At 50.9% G+C, this 14,947-nt stretch overlaps 2 protein-coding genes across 2 annotated transcripts; both read left to right on the top strand.

Annotated features, from left to right (window-relative positions):
• The first annotated feature begins 331 nt into the window (after positions 1 to 331).
• Positions 332 to 3,794, top strand: LOC120672021 (RING finger and transmembrane domain-containing protein 2-like). The gene is made up of 8 exons (XM_039952306.1): positions 332 to 1,042; positions 1,229 to 1,305; positions 1,986 to 2,154; positions 2,512 to 2,600; positions 2,743 to 2,907; positions 2,996 to 3,073; positions 3,165 to 3,268; positions 3,368 to 3,794. Exons 1-8 carry the CDS (start codon positions 559 to 561, stop codon positions 3,471 to 3,473), a joined length of 1,272 nt encoding a protein of 423 aa, XP_039808240.1. The 5' UTR covers positions 332 to 558; the 3' UTR covers positions 3,474 to 3,794.
• A 596-nt stretch (positions 3,795 to 4,390) lies between these two features.
• On the top strand, positions 4,391 to 13,384 carry LOC120672022 (autophagy-related protein 18d-like). Its single transcript, XM_039952307.1, has 5 exons — positions 4,391 to 4,562; positions 5,716 to 6,564; positions 6,764 to 7,022; positions 11,895 to 12,018; positions 12,781 to 13,384. Exons 2-5 carry the CDS (start codon positions 5,803 to 5,805, stop codon positions 12,887 to 12,889), a joined length of 1,254 nt encoding a protein of 417 aa, XP_039808241.1. The 5' UTR covers positions 4,391 to 4,562; positions 5,716 to 5,802; the 3' UTR covers positions 12,890 to 13,384.
• The last annotated feature ends 1,563 nt before the right edge of the window (positions 13,385 to 14,947 follow it).

Raw genomic sequence — 14,947 nt, 5'->3', positions numbered from 1 at the left:
TCAAGCTACTACTATAACTTATCATGTCCATAAGAAAATCTTAATAAAACATATACCTAGGAGGAGCATATAATAAGACAGTGCACAATATTTTGGTGTAGTACTATATGCCGTTGTGGTTTGCCCTTCCCATCCGGTGCTGACACCGACAAATTTAAATAAACTGACAATTAATAATCAGATAAGAAACCGCACCAAACAGAGGATTAACGAACGAGGCAGCACACGGCCAAACCAACCACGCAAGCAAAGCGAAGGGAAACGAGATATAAACAAAACCCATGCCCGGAGGAAAAAAAAAAAGAAGAGAAGAGAGATCAAAAGGGCAGACCACAAAATATCCTTTAAGCCTCTCCCAGAAATTCCTCCAACCCACGACCGCGACCCTCCACCGGCCTCCGCCTCCGCCTCGCCGCGTGCGGCCTCGGCGCCGCCCCGACGTCGTCCCCTCCGCCATCACCCTCCGGCCCCGGCGCGGCGCCGCCCGGCCTCCGCCGCCGCCGCCGCGGCGGAATCCTCCTCTGGAAGCTCCACCCCTCCCGCGCGCCGTCCCGCCCGATGGACGCGCCGCCGCCGCAGGCCCAGCCGCCGCGCACCCCGTCACCGCCGCCCCCGCCCCAACCGCCCGCGCCGTCGAGGAGGTACGGCGTGCACTTCTCGGCCTCCAGCTTCATCCAGGCGCCGCTCACCGCTCTGCTCGAGTACTCCGGCATCCTGCGCCCCGATCCCGGCGGCGGGGCGCACCAGGCGGGGGTAGGGGCTGGGCCAGGCGAGGTGTCGATCCGGATTGTGGCGCCCGGCGAGGTGGGGACGTCGTCTGAGAGGGCCGAGGAGGTGATCGTCGAGGAGGAGGAAGAAGAGGGACACGCAACGAGGGCGCGTCCCGAGGAGCCGGTACCCGCGGCTGGCGTCGGGGAGGGCGGCAGGGAATCCTCGTCGTCGTACCAGAGGTACGACATACAACAGGTGGCGAGGTGGGTGGAGCAGATACTGCCCTTCTCCCTGCTGCTGCTGGTCGTCTTCATCAGACAACATTTGCAAGGTCGAGTTCACTTATTTCCCTTGCAAACATAGCACAAAACGATATGCACATTACCTATTTGATGATTACAACATTTAAAAAAAAATCAAATGATGATTAGAAGATAGTGTCATGCTGTTTGCGAATGGAACTAATGTTGATGTATGGGGAATGTTTGCTAAATTTGTTTTGGGTTGTTCTGCATAGGTTTCTTTGTGACAATTTGGATTGCTGCGGTGATGTTCAAATCCAACGATATCCTGCGTAAGCAGACTGCTCTTAAGGTTAGTGATTGTTTTGTTGAACTTTTGGTGCAACTTTACTAAGGTTTGTGTTGCAGTGCACTGAGAAGCAAAAATTCTTGTTTCACTGAATGCCAGTGCTCTGCAGAGTTGTTTTTGTTCATCTGATGAATGTTTAGTGTTCTAAACATGGAAATATTTAAGTGCAGTAAACATGGTGAAATTTTAGCTATTTGGCCACTTCACCATTGTATCCACGATTGTTATGGATTTCCTCCACGCGAAGGTGTTATAATTTGATGCATCCGTATAAGCAATCACCTGGGCTATGCTGTATTCTGTCCTTTCATTGCTTTGGACTTGGGCTATCATCCAAAGATTAGTTAGGTGGATTTATAGGATGGCTTAACCTCTTTTAGACACTCAACAATTGTCAAATATGATGTTTGTGTATACAGTTGCAAGCTTTTCCTTTCCAACAATGTCTTGAATTTCACTGCAGCAATTGATTAACTTCTGATATTGGTTTAGAGTTCTGTTTCCGTGGGAAGTTTATAATATTTACGTGTTGTTGTGGCACACCCTGAAGTTACAAAACCCTGCAAACTTAGTTGCTTTCAATCCTTTGATACATTTTTTCTCTGTTGGTGACAACATGGTGCATACTGGTGATCTTTCTACCATATTGGCTAATTTTGTTTTTCTTGTCCCATTTAATGCAGAGGGAGAGAAAACTTCCAGTCCTTGTCGGGATTACTGTATTATTTGTTGTTCACGTATCTGGGTTTTATTGGTGTTACAAGAATGGGGACCTTATAAGACCTCTCGTGATGCTTCCTCCGAAAGAAATACCACCTTTTTGGCATGCAATATTCATCATCTTGGTGAATGGTATGGTGCTTGGACATATTTACATTGTGTGTATGCATACTGGCATGCTTGCAAAGCGATACTGTGGCATCATTTGAAGTCATACCGCCTGAACAAATTTAGTATTTGTAGCTGGAGTCTCTCCATTCTGTCAACTGGGCTTTAGATGTTCACTTTGCCTTTACTTGACGTACATGTGTACTTGCCTTCTACAAATAGTTTGGTTGTTCATAGGTTGCAAGTGGGTAATCTGCCCTCTGTACTTTAACATCGCTGTCACTTTATATCCGTGCAACCATCAATACTTATTACTGTCTTCAAGGTGATTTCTCTTTTCCTGAATAATTTTTATTCACATGTATCCTTAATCTTCTGCAGATACAATGGTGCGCCAAACTGCTATGATTGTGAAATGTTTGCTGCTGATGTACTACAAGAACAGCAGAGGCCGAAGCTATCGTAGGCAGGTAAGCCATTCTTTTCAGTTGTTATCCTACATTTTTTGTGGTGCATCTTGGGGATTTTCCTGGATAGCTCATGGCGTATTGTGTTTATTTCTGCATAATCACTGTTGGGAGAAGCTATAACCAAAATTTTTGTGTTGTTCAGGGTCAAATGTTGACAATTGTGGAATATTTTCTACTTTTGTATCGTGCATTATTGCCTACACCAGTGTGGTACCGTTTTTTCTTGAACAAGGAGTATGGAAGCCTATTTTCATCTCTAACCACTGGCTTGTATCTCACTTTCAAGTTGACATCTGTTGTGGAAAAGGTGCTTATAGCTTTCCTTATCTAACTTCAGAAGTTAATAAGTTATGCATACTGAGTTGGATGCGTCCTAACTGAGTTGTATATGTCAGGTTCAATCATTTTTGACAGCATTGAGAGCATTATCTCATAAAGACTTCCACTATGGTTCCTATGCAACGAGTGAGCAGGTAGCTAATACGCTCTTTGTTTGCTACAAAACGCCTAGCTGAGAAACATCTTGAGATATGCACTCCACTAAACTTTCTTATGTGTGTTCAGGTCATTGCTGCTGGAGATATGTGCGCGATATGCCAAGAGAAGATGCATGTCCCCATTCTTTTGCGCTGCAAACATGTCTTTTGTGAAGACTGTGTATCTGAATGGTAAGCTGCGTGCATCCTGCCCCTCCCCCCTGCCATTTAACCTTAAAACCTAGGTTATCTGGCATTCACCCCTTTCTAACATTCTTTCATTGATAACAGGTTTGAGAGGGAGCGGACGTGCCCGCTGTGCAGGGCACTGGTGAAGCCAGCAGACCTCCGGTCGTTCGGTGACGGTTCAACAAGCCTCTTCTTCCAGCTATTCTAAGACAGGCCGAAAGAGTGGCAAGGTTTCAGTGCTCTACTTCATGCAGATGATAGGGGTGTGTGCGTGTGTTGCTGCTCGCAGTCTCTGTGCCTGCGAGTAGAGCGGCCCTGATGCGGTGCTGAAAGAGTGTCCAAGTCCCTTGCAGCAGAAGCTGAAGGCATACATGTGTGTGTATTTTGGACTGTGCATATCGTCATCCCCCTGTATAGGCTCTCGCGGGATGCTTGAGCACCTGAGGGTCACCTGACCATATACGTACAAATTACTACTATAAATAGAAATGGTGAGTATATATATAGTACAGTTTCATGCCGTGCTCCTTAACCTGGGAAACAAAATTATCCAATGCTCTATTGCAACGCCTCTATAAATCTTGCACGGCCTTGCACGGCCTTGCAGGTCGGCATGCCCGTTGGGCAGTTCACTATCCATGGCATCTCCTGTTCGCCTTTGTTGCGTAACGTGCCTGCTCCGGTGAGCTATACCACAGCAAAGATCACTTTGAGCCTGTTTAGTTCTCAAAAATTTTCACGCGCTACAGTAAGTGGCAACGTTTGACCACTAATTTGGAGTATTAAATGTGGATAACCGACAAAATCCATTCCATAACCCCGGGTGAAATCGCGAGACGAATCTAATGAATCTAATTATACAATGTTGTGCTACAGTAACTAATCTCTAATGACAGATTAATTAGTCTTAATAGATTCACCTCGCGATTTCCTGTCCATCCGTGTAATTAGTTTTGGCAAAAAAAATTTGGGAACTAAACGGCCCCAAAACGGAGTAACGTGCGAGGAAACTCAATGGCATATGTGGAACAGCGCGGGAAACTAGCGACGAATGTTCTGGAGATTAGCACGGACGAGGGAAAAAAAAAGGTTAATTGCGGCGCACGCATCCGCGACAAACGCTTCCCGAGCCCCGACTCATCCTCCGACCCTGGCCGTTCCCTCTCGTGAGACGCTTGCCCCCCACTGATTCCCGGCTTCCCCTCGCTTCTCTGCCGCCGCGCACGGCGCACGCGCGCTCGCATCGCCTGGTCGTCGGCCTCCACCTCCCCTCGTCGATCGGCTTCGCGGCCAAGAGGTAGGGAACACCCGCTCTCGCTTCCTCACCCGACCCCCCCTCTCCCTTCGTCCTTCCCCGGAACGGGACCTCCTCCGATTTCACCCCCTCGGGAATCGGGGATGCGCGCCTTCTGGAACTTTCCACGGCGGTCGATGGCCGATTCCGTTCGCCGAGGCGCTCGGCCGCCGTCCGGGGGCCGTCTATTCCTCGCTGATCCATCGCTGAAGGACCTTCGCTCCCGTCTCCGATTTCTGTCTCCCCTGCTCCCTCTGTCCATTCTCTCTCTCTCTCTCCTCTCTCTCCAGCAGCGGCGCTCCTCCGCCGATGGATCGAGCGGCCCGAGGGAGGGGGAGCAGTGCGGTGCAGAGGAGGGCGGCGGCGCGGGCAGCAGCGCCGCCGCGGTCGCGCGGAGGATGGCAGCAGCGCCGACCACAGAGAAGGGCGCGGGGGGCGACGGTGCGGGCAGCAGTGCTGGGCGCGGAAGAGGGCGCTGGCATGGCGCGGAGGAGGGTGGCAGCGCGGAGGATGGCGGGCAGCAGCTCCGGGCGGAAGATGAACAACGGTGTTCTTGTGCGACAAATAGACGCCCCCCCCCCCCCCCCCCCGCCGTCCGTGCCGGCGATGGTGCCTCCGCCCAGATCCGCCGTGGGCGGAGCACTTTCTTCCTTCTCCCGTAAGCCTCCTCGTCCCTCAGCCCGGAGTGGGTGGAGGAGATCGGAGATCCGCCCGGAACGGGATTGGTTTCTCGAAGCCCTAGGTTCGGCGGATAGATGCCCCCTCAATTCCAATTCTTTTACCCGATTTCCCCGGCTCGTTGTGGATTTATGTATGCTGCCTAGCTGAGTACCATTAGCGGTTAGCTTATTTTCCGAATTGCTGGATCATCTGAGTCCCCATGCGCCACCTACATGCCAACCCTGATTGGCTGATTACGACCACTAGGTAAGCAGAGGGGGGGGGGGGGGGTTGCCATCGAGCTCCATTCTCTGGCATTTCCTGCACAAGTAAGAAATGAGGGGGGTCAAGCAATGCACACTAGGCTCGACATCACAATGATTATCAATGTATCTTGTTTCTTTTTTGTGTCTGATTGGATTATTAGCTACTGAACTGATTGCGCCTGTGTGTGTGTTTTTATTTGCTTGCTGCTGATATTTTCTGATTTTTGCAGGATCTCCAAAACTTTGCCAGTGGCAGCAGCCTTTTACATTTGGTGTACCTGAGATCTTTGCATTCAAAGACATTTGATTTGTGCCTCATGAGCTCACAAGTCTCCACATCACGGGGGTTGCATCCCCCAGGCAAGCTTGGGACATTCGAGTCCCCTCATGTCTGGCCGCTGTCGGCACCTCCAGGCCATCCCGAAGCAGGTCGTGGTGATGACCAGGATGTCAGGCTGTTGTCGGTTGCTTGGAATCAGGATTGCGGATGCTTTGCTGCTGGTACTAGCAATGGGTTCAGGATCTTCAACTGCGAGCCTTTCAAGGAAACTTTCAGGAGGGATCTTAAGAGTGGTGGGTTTGGGATTGTCGAGATGCTGTTTCGTTGCAACATACTTGCTCTTGTAGGTGGGGGCTCCAATGTGCAGTATCCGCCAAACAAGGTGATGATCTGGGATGATCACCAGAGCCGTTGCATTGGAGAGTTTGCCTTCCGTTCTGATGTCCGGGCTGTAAAATTGGCAAAGGACTACATCGTTATTGTCCTCGAGAGGAAGATATATGTCTACAACTTCACCGATTTGAAGCTGCTGTACCAAATTGACACCCTGTCAAATCCCAAAGGACTTTGCTGCCTCTCCCATCATTCCAATACTTCAGTGTTGGCATGCCCTGGGGTGCACCAGGGGCATGTTCGGGTGGAGCATTTTGGGCTGAAGATGACGAAGACAATCCCGGCTCATGATTCACACATCTCTTGCATGGCACTGACAATGGATGGGCTCCTACTGGCAACCGCAAGCACGAAGGGCACTTTGATCAGAATATTCAACACAATGGATGGCACTCGCCTACAAGAGGTTTGCATATTTATTTTACTCTCTGGAATTATATCTTTGTTGATCCTTATTTTTTCTGTTGCATGATATCCTCATCTGTGAATAGAAAGCACAATCTTCTTCTTTATTCCATTTCCTTTGCGTTTGCAATATCATAATCAATAAATGGTTAGGATGAGCTCATAATGGTCTATTTGTTTAAAATCTAAATGACATGTAGGTACGCAGAGGACTTGACAAAGCAGAAATATATAGCATTGCACTGTCGCCCAATGTGCAGTGGTTGGCAGTGTCCAGTGACAAAGGAACTGTTCACATTTTCTCTCTAAGAGTCAGAGTTGCTGGGGAGGATGCAAGCAATGAGCAACGCACTCTTGAAGGTCCATGGATGGACCACCAGAACTCTTCCAGTTCTATTGATCCTCTTGTTCAGACGAACACTGGGTCCAATGCGAGTTCATCACTGTCTTTCATGAGAGGTACACATGCTTCTCTGGTTTGCGTCCATTCTTATTTGATCTGTTCTGGAACTAGTGGAACCTATGCCATTATAAAAACTTACTATTGTTGTGATGTTAGATAGTTAGATGCGATATAAAATGCCGTACCTATGAAATTGTTAATCAGTAAATTAGTTTGAACTTAATTGTTGACTTTCTTTGCCTTCAATCACAAGGATATTGGATTTTGTTTGAATGTCATTTGTAGGTATGTATTCTCATGGTTTTGTGATCTTCTGACCTTATTGGAGGAATTGTGCTGTTCCTGGAATAGGGGAGGGGGTGCTCATTGTTTGTGATATCATTACAGTGACCTCAACATTGCCCTCTGATGCTGTTTGGTCATGTAATTAGGGAACTAGCATGCATGATGCATGCACTCATTGGAGCATATGTTCTCTTGCCTGCTCCCAACATTGCACTAATGGGAGCGTATGAATCATTACAGTTGGTTTGCTAGCATATTGTCGGTACGCTCAGACAGGAGTACCCTCTCCTACAAGACAAGGACGAAGGCGCTCAGGAGCGGCAACCACGGACCACGGGTCCGGACCCCCGCGGACAGGTCCCAAACCTCCGCGGGCCGGACCTGGGCCTCAACAAGTGGAAGCCGGACCTCCAGGAGGCCTGAGTCATCGAGCCAGCTAAGGGGATCCGGGCCCAGCACCCTATTTGGGTAGGAGTCCGGAGCCCTCGCAAGCCCCTGTGGGCGCGGCCGCCGACCCCAGGGTCCGGCGCCGCCACGTGTCCCACAGGGCCGACCTCCGGACCTCCGCTCCCCGCTTGGGCAGGGGTCCGGAACCGCCATGTGCCCCTGTGGGCGCGGTCGCCGACCCCCGGGTCCGGTGCCGCCACGTGTCCCACAGGCACGAGTCTTCTGCCTGAAGCCAGCCCTCCTGCCGCATTAAATGCTGGTGGTTGGGACCTGCGCTGCCAGACCAGGGCATGGGACGGCTTCTGGCAGACTGCACAGGCGTGACAAGACAACATGGTAAGCCCGCCTGTTTCCAAAGCGGCTCGTCTGTTACTGAGGCACGTAGCAGTGTCTCAGCGCTGCGTGCGTGAGCGACGAGTCATGATGGCCAGCTACTAACTAGAGCAACAGTGCACGCTGCTACAGTGGACCGAGTCAGTAGTTCGGCGCTTCATCATAACCTCGACGCGCGGCTGCAGAGGTTAGACTTTACTCCGACAGGACAGCTCAAGACCATCCCTGGTCAGAAGCTGCGCACGGAGGCCGACGACAAGATCTCCGAATCAGAGGCATTGAAGGCCAAAGTGTAGTTTATAATACATCGCCTGGCCCACCTGTCGGGGTCCCGCTCAGTGTACTGCTCCCCTTGGGCTTATAAAAGGGAGAGCACGCACGGTGGAAATTGGGGTTCCAGAGGTTCCACAAGTTTTCACATATGCAGAGACTGGCATAGCTCCTCCCCTAGCTTGCACACAAGCTCAGGCAATACATCACACAGTGGACGTAGGGTATTACGCCCCGGCGGCCCGAACCACTCTAAATCCTTGTGTGCTTTCGTGTTCTTACGCCTCTAGATCGAGCATTCCTTGACTGCCCCCAAGCACATCCTACACTTAGGATTAGGCGGGTGCATTCCGCCACCCAACTGTGGTTTTCCACACCACGACATTTGGCGCGCCAGGTAGGGGGCTAGCTTGGTTTCCGCTTGATCGCCCACTTGGCATCTCCATGGCTCGGATGGTCGAGTCCCATGACCACCCGATGGGGGAGGACGCGGCGACACCCGCGCCGCAGGTCTCTCGCCGTCCAACGCCGAGGGCTGCTGCCCACGGCGCGCAGCAGCGTGCAGCGGAGCACACCCCCAGAGCCCCCGCGCAGGCCGCTCCGAGCGAGCCGATAGCCGCGGCCAGGGAGCTGCTCCGCAACCGATAGGCCGATAGCCGCGGCCAGGGAGCTGCTCTCGCCGTCCAACGCCGAGGGCTGCTGCCCACGGCGCGCAGCAGCGTGCAGCGGAGCACACCCCCAGAGCCCCCGCGCAGGCCGCTCCGAGCGAGCCGATAGCCGCGGCCAGGGAGCTGCTCCGCAACCCGCCAGATCTGGCGGCCTCGCCGGACGTGATGAGGCAGTGGCACGACGGCATCGACCGCCTCATCATCCTGGCCCAGGCCACCCTCGGCTCCACGGGGTCTGGGTCGGGACAGGGCGGACAGCTGATCTGCGGGCAGAACTCAACTAATCCCAGCTCGCAGCATAGCTCACTCATGTGAGGAAGCCCGCTCTGGCGGAAAGCCCACTCCGGTCGTACTAAGCCGACTCAGGTGGCTCTCTCCGATGATAAGCCGACTCCGGTCGCACCTCCGACTCTACATCTTTGTAAGTCCTGCCCTTAGAGGCCCAGTAGGGAATAAAACATTTTCCTTTGTAACTTGGTAGTACTTTCGTGTGGTCCAGTCCGGTGAGCCTCCCCCGTGGAGGGGTCCGGACCTCTGCCAACCTGGTTCAGGGAAGCGTACTCACCCTCCGGGAGGTCCGGAGCCGTGTAGGCACTTGGTCTGGTTCCGTACCTTAAGCCTGCATGCTCTACCTCCCTAGGGCGAGTACCGTAGTACCTAAGACTGGGGGCCCGGAGGTCCGGACAGCTCCGGCCTCATAAACCCGTGTTCTGGCTTACATCGCATATCTCATGTACAACTAGTTATAAAGGAAAAGTTTATTCCCAGTTCGCCTCTAAGGATGTTACATTCCAATTTCAATCTACGCATTCTATTTGCGCTAACCCCCGCGTGGTTCTCACTCCTGTGTCCGAATTGAGTCGGCCGGCATGTGATTCAGTTTGGGACCCCCTCACTGCTAGAGGGGGGTCCGGGTCCTTAGGAACCTGCTTCGGGGAAGAGGTACTTGTTCCCGGGGGTGGTCCGGAGCCCTGTGCAGCCGCTTAGCCTGGTTCCGTACCCTAAGCTTATGCACTCCACCACTCTGTAACAGGTGCCCTAGTACCCGGAACTGCGTACCTAGAGGTCCGGACCTCATTCTAGCTTGAGGGCTGGCCTCCTAAGCTTTGTTCCACAGGAGCGGCTGCGTATCTCAAAGGACCTCTGCCAACAGGATTTGGGACCACGTGGGTATGTTACTAAACGCCGATCCTAAGTCATGTGCAGGGCTGCTCGGCCACCATCCGAACAGGCTCCTGACCCTTGGCGACAAGGCGTGTGCCGAGGGCGGACTTCAGGTGACGCAGGCGCTCGACAGCAGAATACAGGGCGGGAAGAACGGCGTTTCCCGACGACTCCGACATGGTTCTGGCCCCACCTGCGGGTTCGTACCTCACCCGCATTATGGAACCTCTGGAACCCCCCTTTCTACCGTGCGTGCTCTCCCTTTTATAAGCCCAAGGGGAGCAGTACACTGAGCGGGACCCCGACAGGTGGGCCCGGCGATGTATTATAAACTACACTTTGGCCTTCAATGCCTCTGATTCGGAGATCTTGTCGTCGGTCTCCGTGCGTAGCTTCTGACCAAGGATGGTCTTGAGCTGTCCTGTCGGAGTAGAGTAGCGTGCACTGTTGCTCCAGTTAGTAGCTGGCCATCATGACTCGTCGCCCACGCGCGCGGCGCTGAGACACTGCTGCGTGCCTCGGTAACAGACGAGCTGCTTTGGAAACAGGTGGGCTTACCGTGTTGTTTTGTCATGCCTGTGCAGTTTGCTAGAAGCCGTCCCATGCCCTGGTCTGGCAGCGCACGTCCCAACCACCAGTATTTAATGCGGCAGGAGGGCTGGCTTCAGGCAGAAGACTCGTGCCTGTGGGACACGTGGCGGCACCGGACCCGGGGGTCGGCGGCCGCGCCCACAGGGGCACGTGGCGGTTCCGGACCCCTGCCCAAGCGGGGAGCGGAGGTCCGGAGGTCGGCCCTGTGGGACACGTGGCGGCGTCGGACCCTGGGGTCGGCGGCCGCGCCCACAGGGGCTTGTGAGGGCTCCGGACTCCTACCCAAATAGGATGCTGGGTCCGGATCCCCTTAGCTGGCTCGATGACTCAGGCCTCATGGAGGTCCGGCTTCCACTTGTTGAGGCCCAGGTCCGGCCCGCGGAGGTTTGGGACCTGTCCGCGGGGGTCCGGACCCGTGGTCCGTGGTTGCCGCTCCTGAGCGCCTTCGTCCTTGTCTTGTAGGAGAGGGTACTCCTGTCTGAGCGTACCGACACATATGGTTTGAGATGATCCATTCATCCTAAAAAGAGCCATCCTACTCCCATGACTTTCACTAGATGTAATTTTTAATATCTCGTGGAAGTGTACAAGCACTAAGTTTGCTGTGAGGTGTAGAAGTACTGAGGATTGACTCAAAACATAAAATCATGCAACCTCCTCTTTTCTTATACTGTATCATTGCTCTAAATTTGCGGCCCAATTATGAGTTTGCCCTCTTTTTTTTTTTTACTTTGTATCATTGCCCCAATATTTCCAAAATGTTTGTACCAATGCCTCTACTTTGCTTACACAAACCAGGGCAATGGTGCAAAACATTTTGGAAACAGTAGGGGCAGCGGTGAAAGTTGAAAAAGATGGATACACATAGTTAGTCTAAAGTAGGGGCAATATCATAATCATAAAATATTAAACAAGCTACTCCCTCCATTTTAATTATGTATGAACTAATTAGTCCTATGTCATATGATTTAAAATGGAGGGACTCAACTCGAAGAAAAACTAGGGAGTACTTTCTAGCAGCTAAAGCACATGTATAACCATACCTCTTAATCTAGTGCATTATTTACATGTTTGTTAAATCCTTGTCTCATTTTATAATCTTGATAAATAATTGAGTTTGCTTCTCAAATTGCACACGTGATTAGCTTATCGCTGCTTAATTTTCTACAGGGATCTTGCCTAAGTATTTCAGTTCAGAATGGTCATTTGCTCAGTTCCATTTACCAGAAGTCACACGCTACATAGTAGCCTTTGGTGCACAGAACACTGTAATGATGGTTGGCCTGGATGGCAGGTATTCACCTCACCTCACCTCATTGAATTTGAATTTTATTTTCAAGCATTTTCCTTTCAGTAAATATCTAAATTTTCAGTGCTTGTTATTGCCAAATCTTTCTCCACCTGAATTTGTTCTTGCAAGAGGAACACATAAATGGAAATTTAATCTGTGGTACCTTCTTTGTTTTAGATCAAGACATTATTGCCCTTGTCACCAGCATTGTTGCATGTCCTGTTTGTGAATTGTGTGCATGTTATAAACCGATCCGCTGAGGTGGCACTGGAGCCAATATTATTCACCAACCTTTGCCACCAATATTCATTGAACATGCGTGCTTATGAAGTCATGTGGTATTTTTTTTTTACTTCAAAATGTCATAGCAGTTGCCACTTATTTAGCTAAGGAAAAATACATCAGCCAATGGAAACAACAGTTGCGTACATAAAAGTTTTCAGGTGGCAATTAGTTGATTTTGTTGTCAGATTAATTCAGTGGCGCAGGAACGCCTATGGCCAGTATGGCCATGGCACTAGGCGTTGGGCTGGTTTCTTCACAGTGTAGTTATAAGAGGCCCAGCCAGCTAGCCCATATTATTGAGTGGCCTAGGCGTGGGTCTGGTCCAACTCTGCCCCTGGATTATTTTATAGAAAGTTTTCAGTTGGTAGTATAGTTGATTTGGCAGATTTTGTTTCTATCTAGAGAGTGCCAGCACCTTCCACCTCCATTTGTAGGAAGCATCGCTTATTTCATTAATCATGTCAATTTCGTCGTCTCCAGCTTCTACAGGTGCAGCTTTGACCAAGTGAATGGAGGGCAGATGTTGCAGAAGGAATATTTCCGGTTTTTGAAGTCTGACACCCCACCTTTCAGGACGTCATCCACCTGACCTGGACAATGATCACGTCACCCCTGTAAATATCGAAGGTTATGCTCGGTCCATTGTACATATCATCTTCTTGCCGGCAAAGTTATAGGCAGCCGGAATAAGGAGAGCTGGCTGTTGGATCGCAATACTTCCTCTCCCATCGTTCTGATTTCTGAAGCAGCTGGCCCCGACAAAATTGCAAGCATTATTGGCCGTTTCTCATCTTTGCGCAAACCAGAACACCCATTGGTATATAACATGAATGTTCAAGAACAAATTTGACTGTGACCTTATGCATGTGCAAGGCTGTAACAAATCAGACTTGTTCTTGCCTGTGGCTTATTTATCTGACTGATATATTGGTGTACAAATCACTTTGGATTCCGCATCCTGCACGCCGTGACATTGCTTTGATGCCTTGCTGGTCGGTCGCTAGGCTTTCTTTTGACCTTGCTTAAGAGCTGAACATGATTTGGATCTGATAAGTTCCTGATCGCATGAATGGTCTATCTTCTATGTTTGTGCTGTCAGCATTAGTGATTCGATAAGATTGTCTTGCCACTTGACGTTGCTAGCCACATTTTTCAACGATCTGTGAATGGACGGGAATGGCATCTTTTTCAGCGTATACAAAGCCTATTAATGCACGAAAGGCGGCTAAATGTTCAAAAACCAAAAAGGAAAAAGAACACGTTCGTACAGAAGATAACGCGATCAAGCTCGGTCGCAAATTTTGAAGCAAACTGTCCCCTGGTAACTGGTTGTTACCACAATTTTTTCATGAAAAAGAATATTTGATCAGTTGCTTTTGGCCAGCCTTGTCATCCTTCCCCATTTGGCCGGCCTTGTCATTCTTCACGGTCACGGGCAGCCCATTCCAGCCACGTCCACTTCCAGCGGTTGCGTGTGCTAATCGTATCATTGGCTGCGAAAGCATAGACTTGATGTGACTTGCAGATGCAACCTCGCATCTCTGGAAGATGGGCAAAACGAGAGGGAGGATTAAGGAGCAAGCAAGCACAGTACACACCTGCAGAGTCCGAAGCTTCTGTGCCTGAAGATGACAGGTCCCGAGCTCCCCATCACGAGGCACACTTGAAATTTGTTTAGTTGTTTAGATACTTGACTTGATCTGCCCCAGAGCATAGCCACATGAAGCTACAACCGTGGTAGAACTAGAACATAGAAGTACTGACATACGTTACCTGTCTTAGACTCTTAGTGGCACCATAAAATCTATTTTAGCATAATTCAACGCTAGCACATGCTAGTTCAGGCCTCCACCCTTGTTTTGTTCCCACCAAAAGGGATATGGTTCAGTGAAAACGCTGGCTATATGTGCGAGGAACCAGCCAAAGTTAATCCCGCCTAATCGAGTCATCGTCCATTGATCAACTCAATTAGAGAGAACTAACCCCAGTAGTCCTTGGAATATGTCATGAGCACCGCCCAGGATTTAAACACACTCCACTAGCACAACAGCAATACCATTACAGAGGCACACTCACACACAAGTTTATATTACAAAGAGGTTCAAGTTACATTACATCAAGTCTTTCAGAGTTTGCAGCGGAAAATTTACTAAACGTGCACTCCATACATAACGCAAAAGAAGGTAACACTATATGCCGATAGTGCCCTTCTCGTAGCCATCAGCCTCTACTCCTCACCCGCACTGTTGGGGATGCCACCTTCGCCCGATGGCGAAGCCCATCGTCGAAGGTGCTCGGCACCTTCGCCCGAAGGCGAAGCCCGTCGTCGAAGGCGTTTGGCTCTGAGCGAGGAAGCGGACGAGCGGCAAAGTGTACCACGAAGGCAAAGAGGGTGGACCCGAGGGGCTCGGAGTGAAGCCTACCAGATGAAGGCCTGAGTTGCTCGAAGCCGCCCGAAGAGGAGCGAAGAGGCGGCGCCCGTAGCGTGGGGGAGCGTGCGTGCCGAAGAGGCAGACGGCGAGGCGAATCCAACGGCCCCGTCGTGCGGAGTAACGAAGACCTACAGTCGTGAAGAGACGCGAAGTGGAGCAGCCCCACTGTCAGAATTCTGTACGGGATGGACAGCTGTAATTCCACTAAGTTGTGT

The sequence above is a fragment of the Panicum virgatum genome, chromosome 5N, assembly GCF_016808335.1.
Source record: "Panicum virgatum strain AP13 chromosome 5N, P.virgatum_v5, whole genome shotgun sequence".
NCBI lineage: Eukaryota > Viridiplantae > Streptophyta > Magnoliopsida > Poales > Poaceae > Panicum > Panicum virgatum.
The sequence above is the reverse complement of the archived record's forward strand: the minus strand, read 5'-3'. Positions and strand labels throughout refer to the sequence as shown.

Excerpts from the sequence above, each read along its gene's own strand:
- LOC120672022 (XM_039952307.1), top strand. The coding sequence starts at position 5,803 with ATGAGCTCACAAGTCTCCACATCACGGGGGTTGCATCCCCCAGGCAAG. Across the intron at positions 6,565-6,763 it reads ATGGCACTCGCCTACAAGAG|GTACGCAGAGGACTTGACAA; the intron begins GTTTGCATATTT and ends AATGACATGTAG. Across the intron at positions 12,019-12,780 it reads ATGGTTGGCCTGGATGGCAG|CTTCTACAGGTGCAGCTTTG; the intron begins GTATTCACCTCA and ends CGTCGTCTCCAG.
- LOC120672021 (XM_039952306.1), top strand. The coding sequence starts at position 559 with ATGGACGCGCCGCCGCCGCAGGCCCAGCCGCCGCGCACCCCGTCACCG. Across the intron at positions 3,074-3,164 it reads CCTATGCAACGAGTGAGCAG|GTCATTGCTGCTGGAGATAT; the intron begins GTAGCTAATACG and ends ATGTGTGTTCAG. Across the intron at positions 3,269-3,367 it reads GAAGACTGTGTATCTGAATG|GTTTGAGAGGGAGCGGACGT; the intron begins GTAAGCTGCGTG and ends CATTGATAACAG.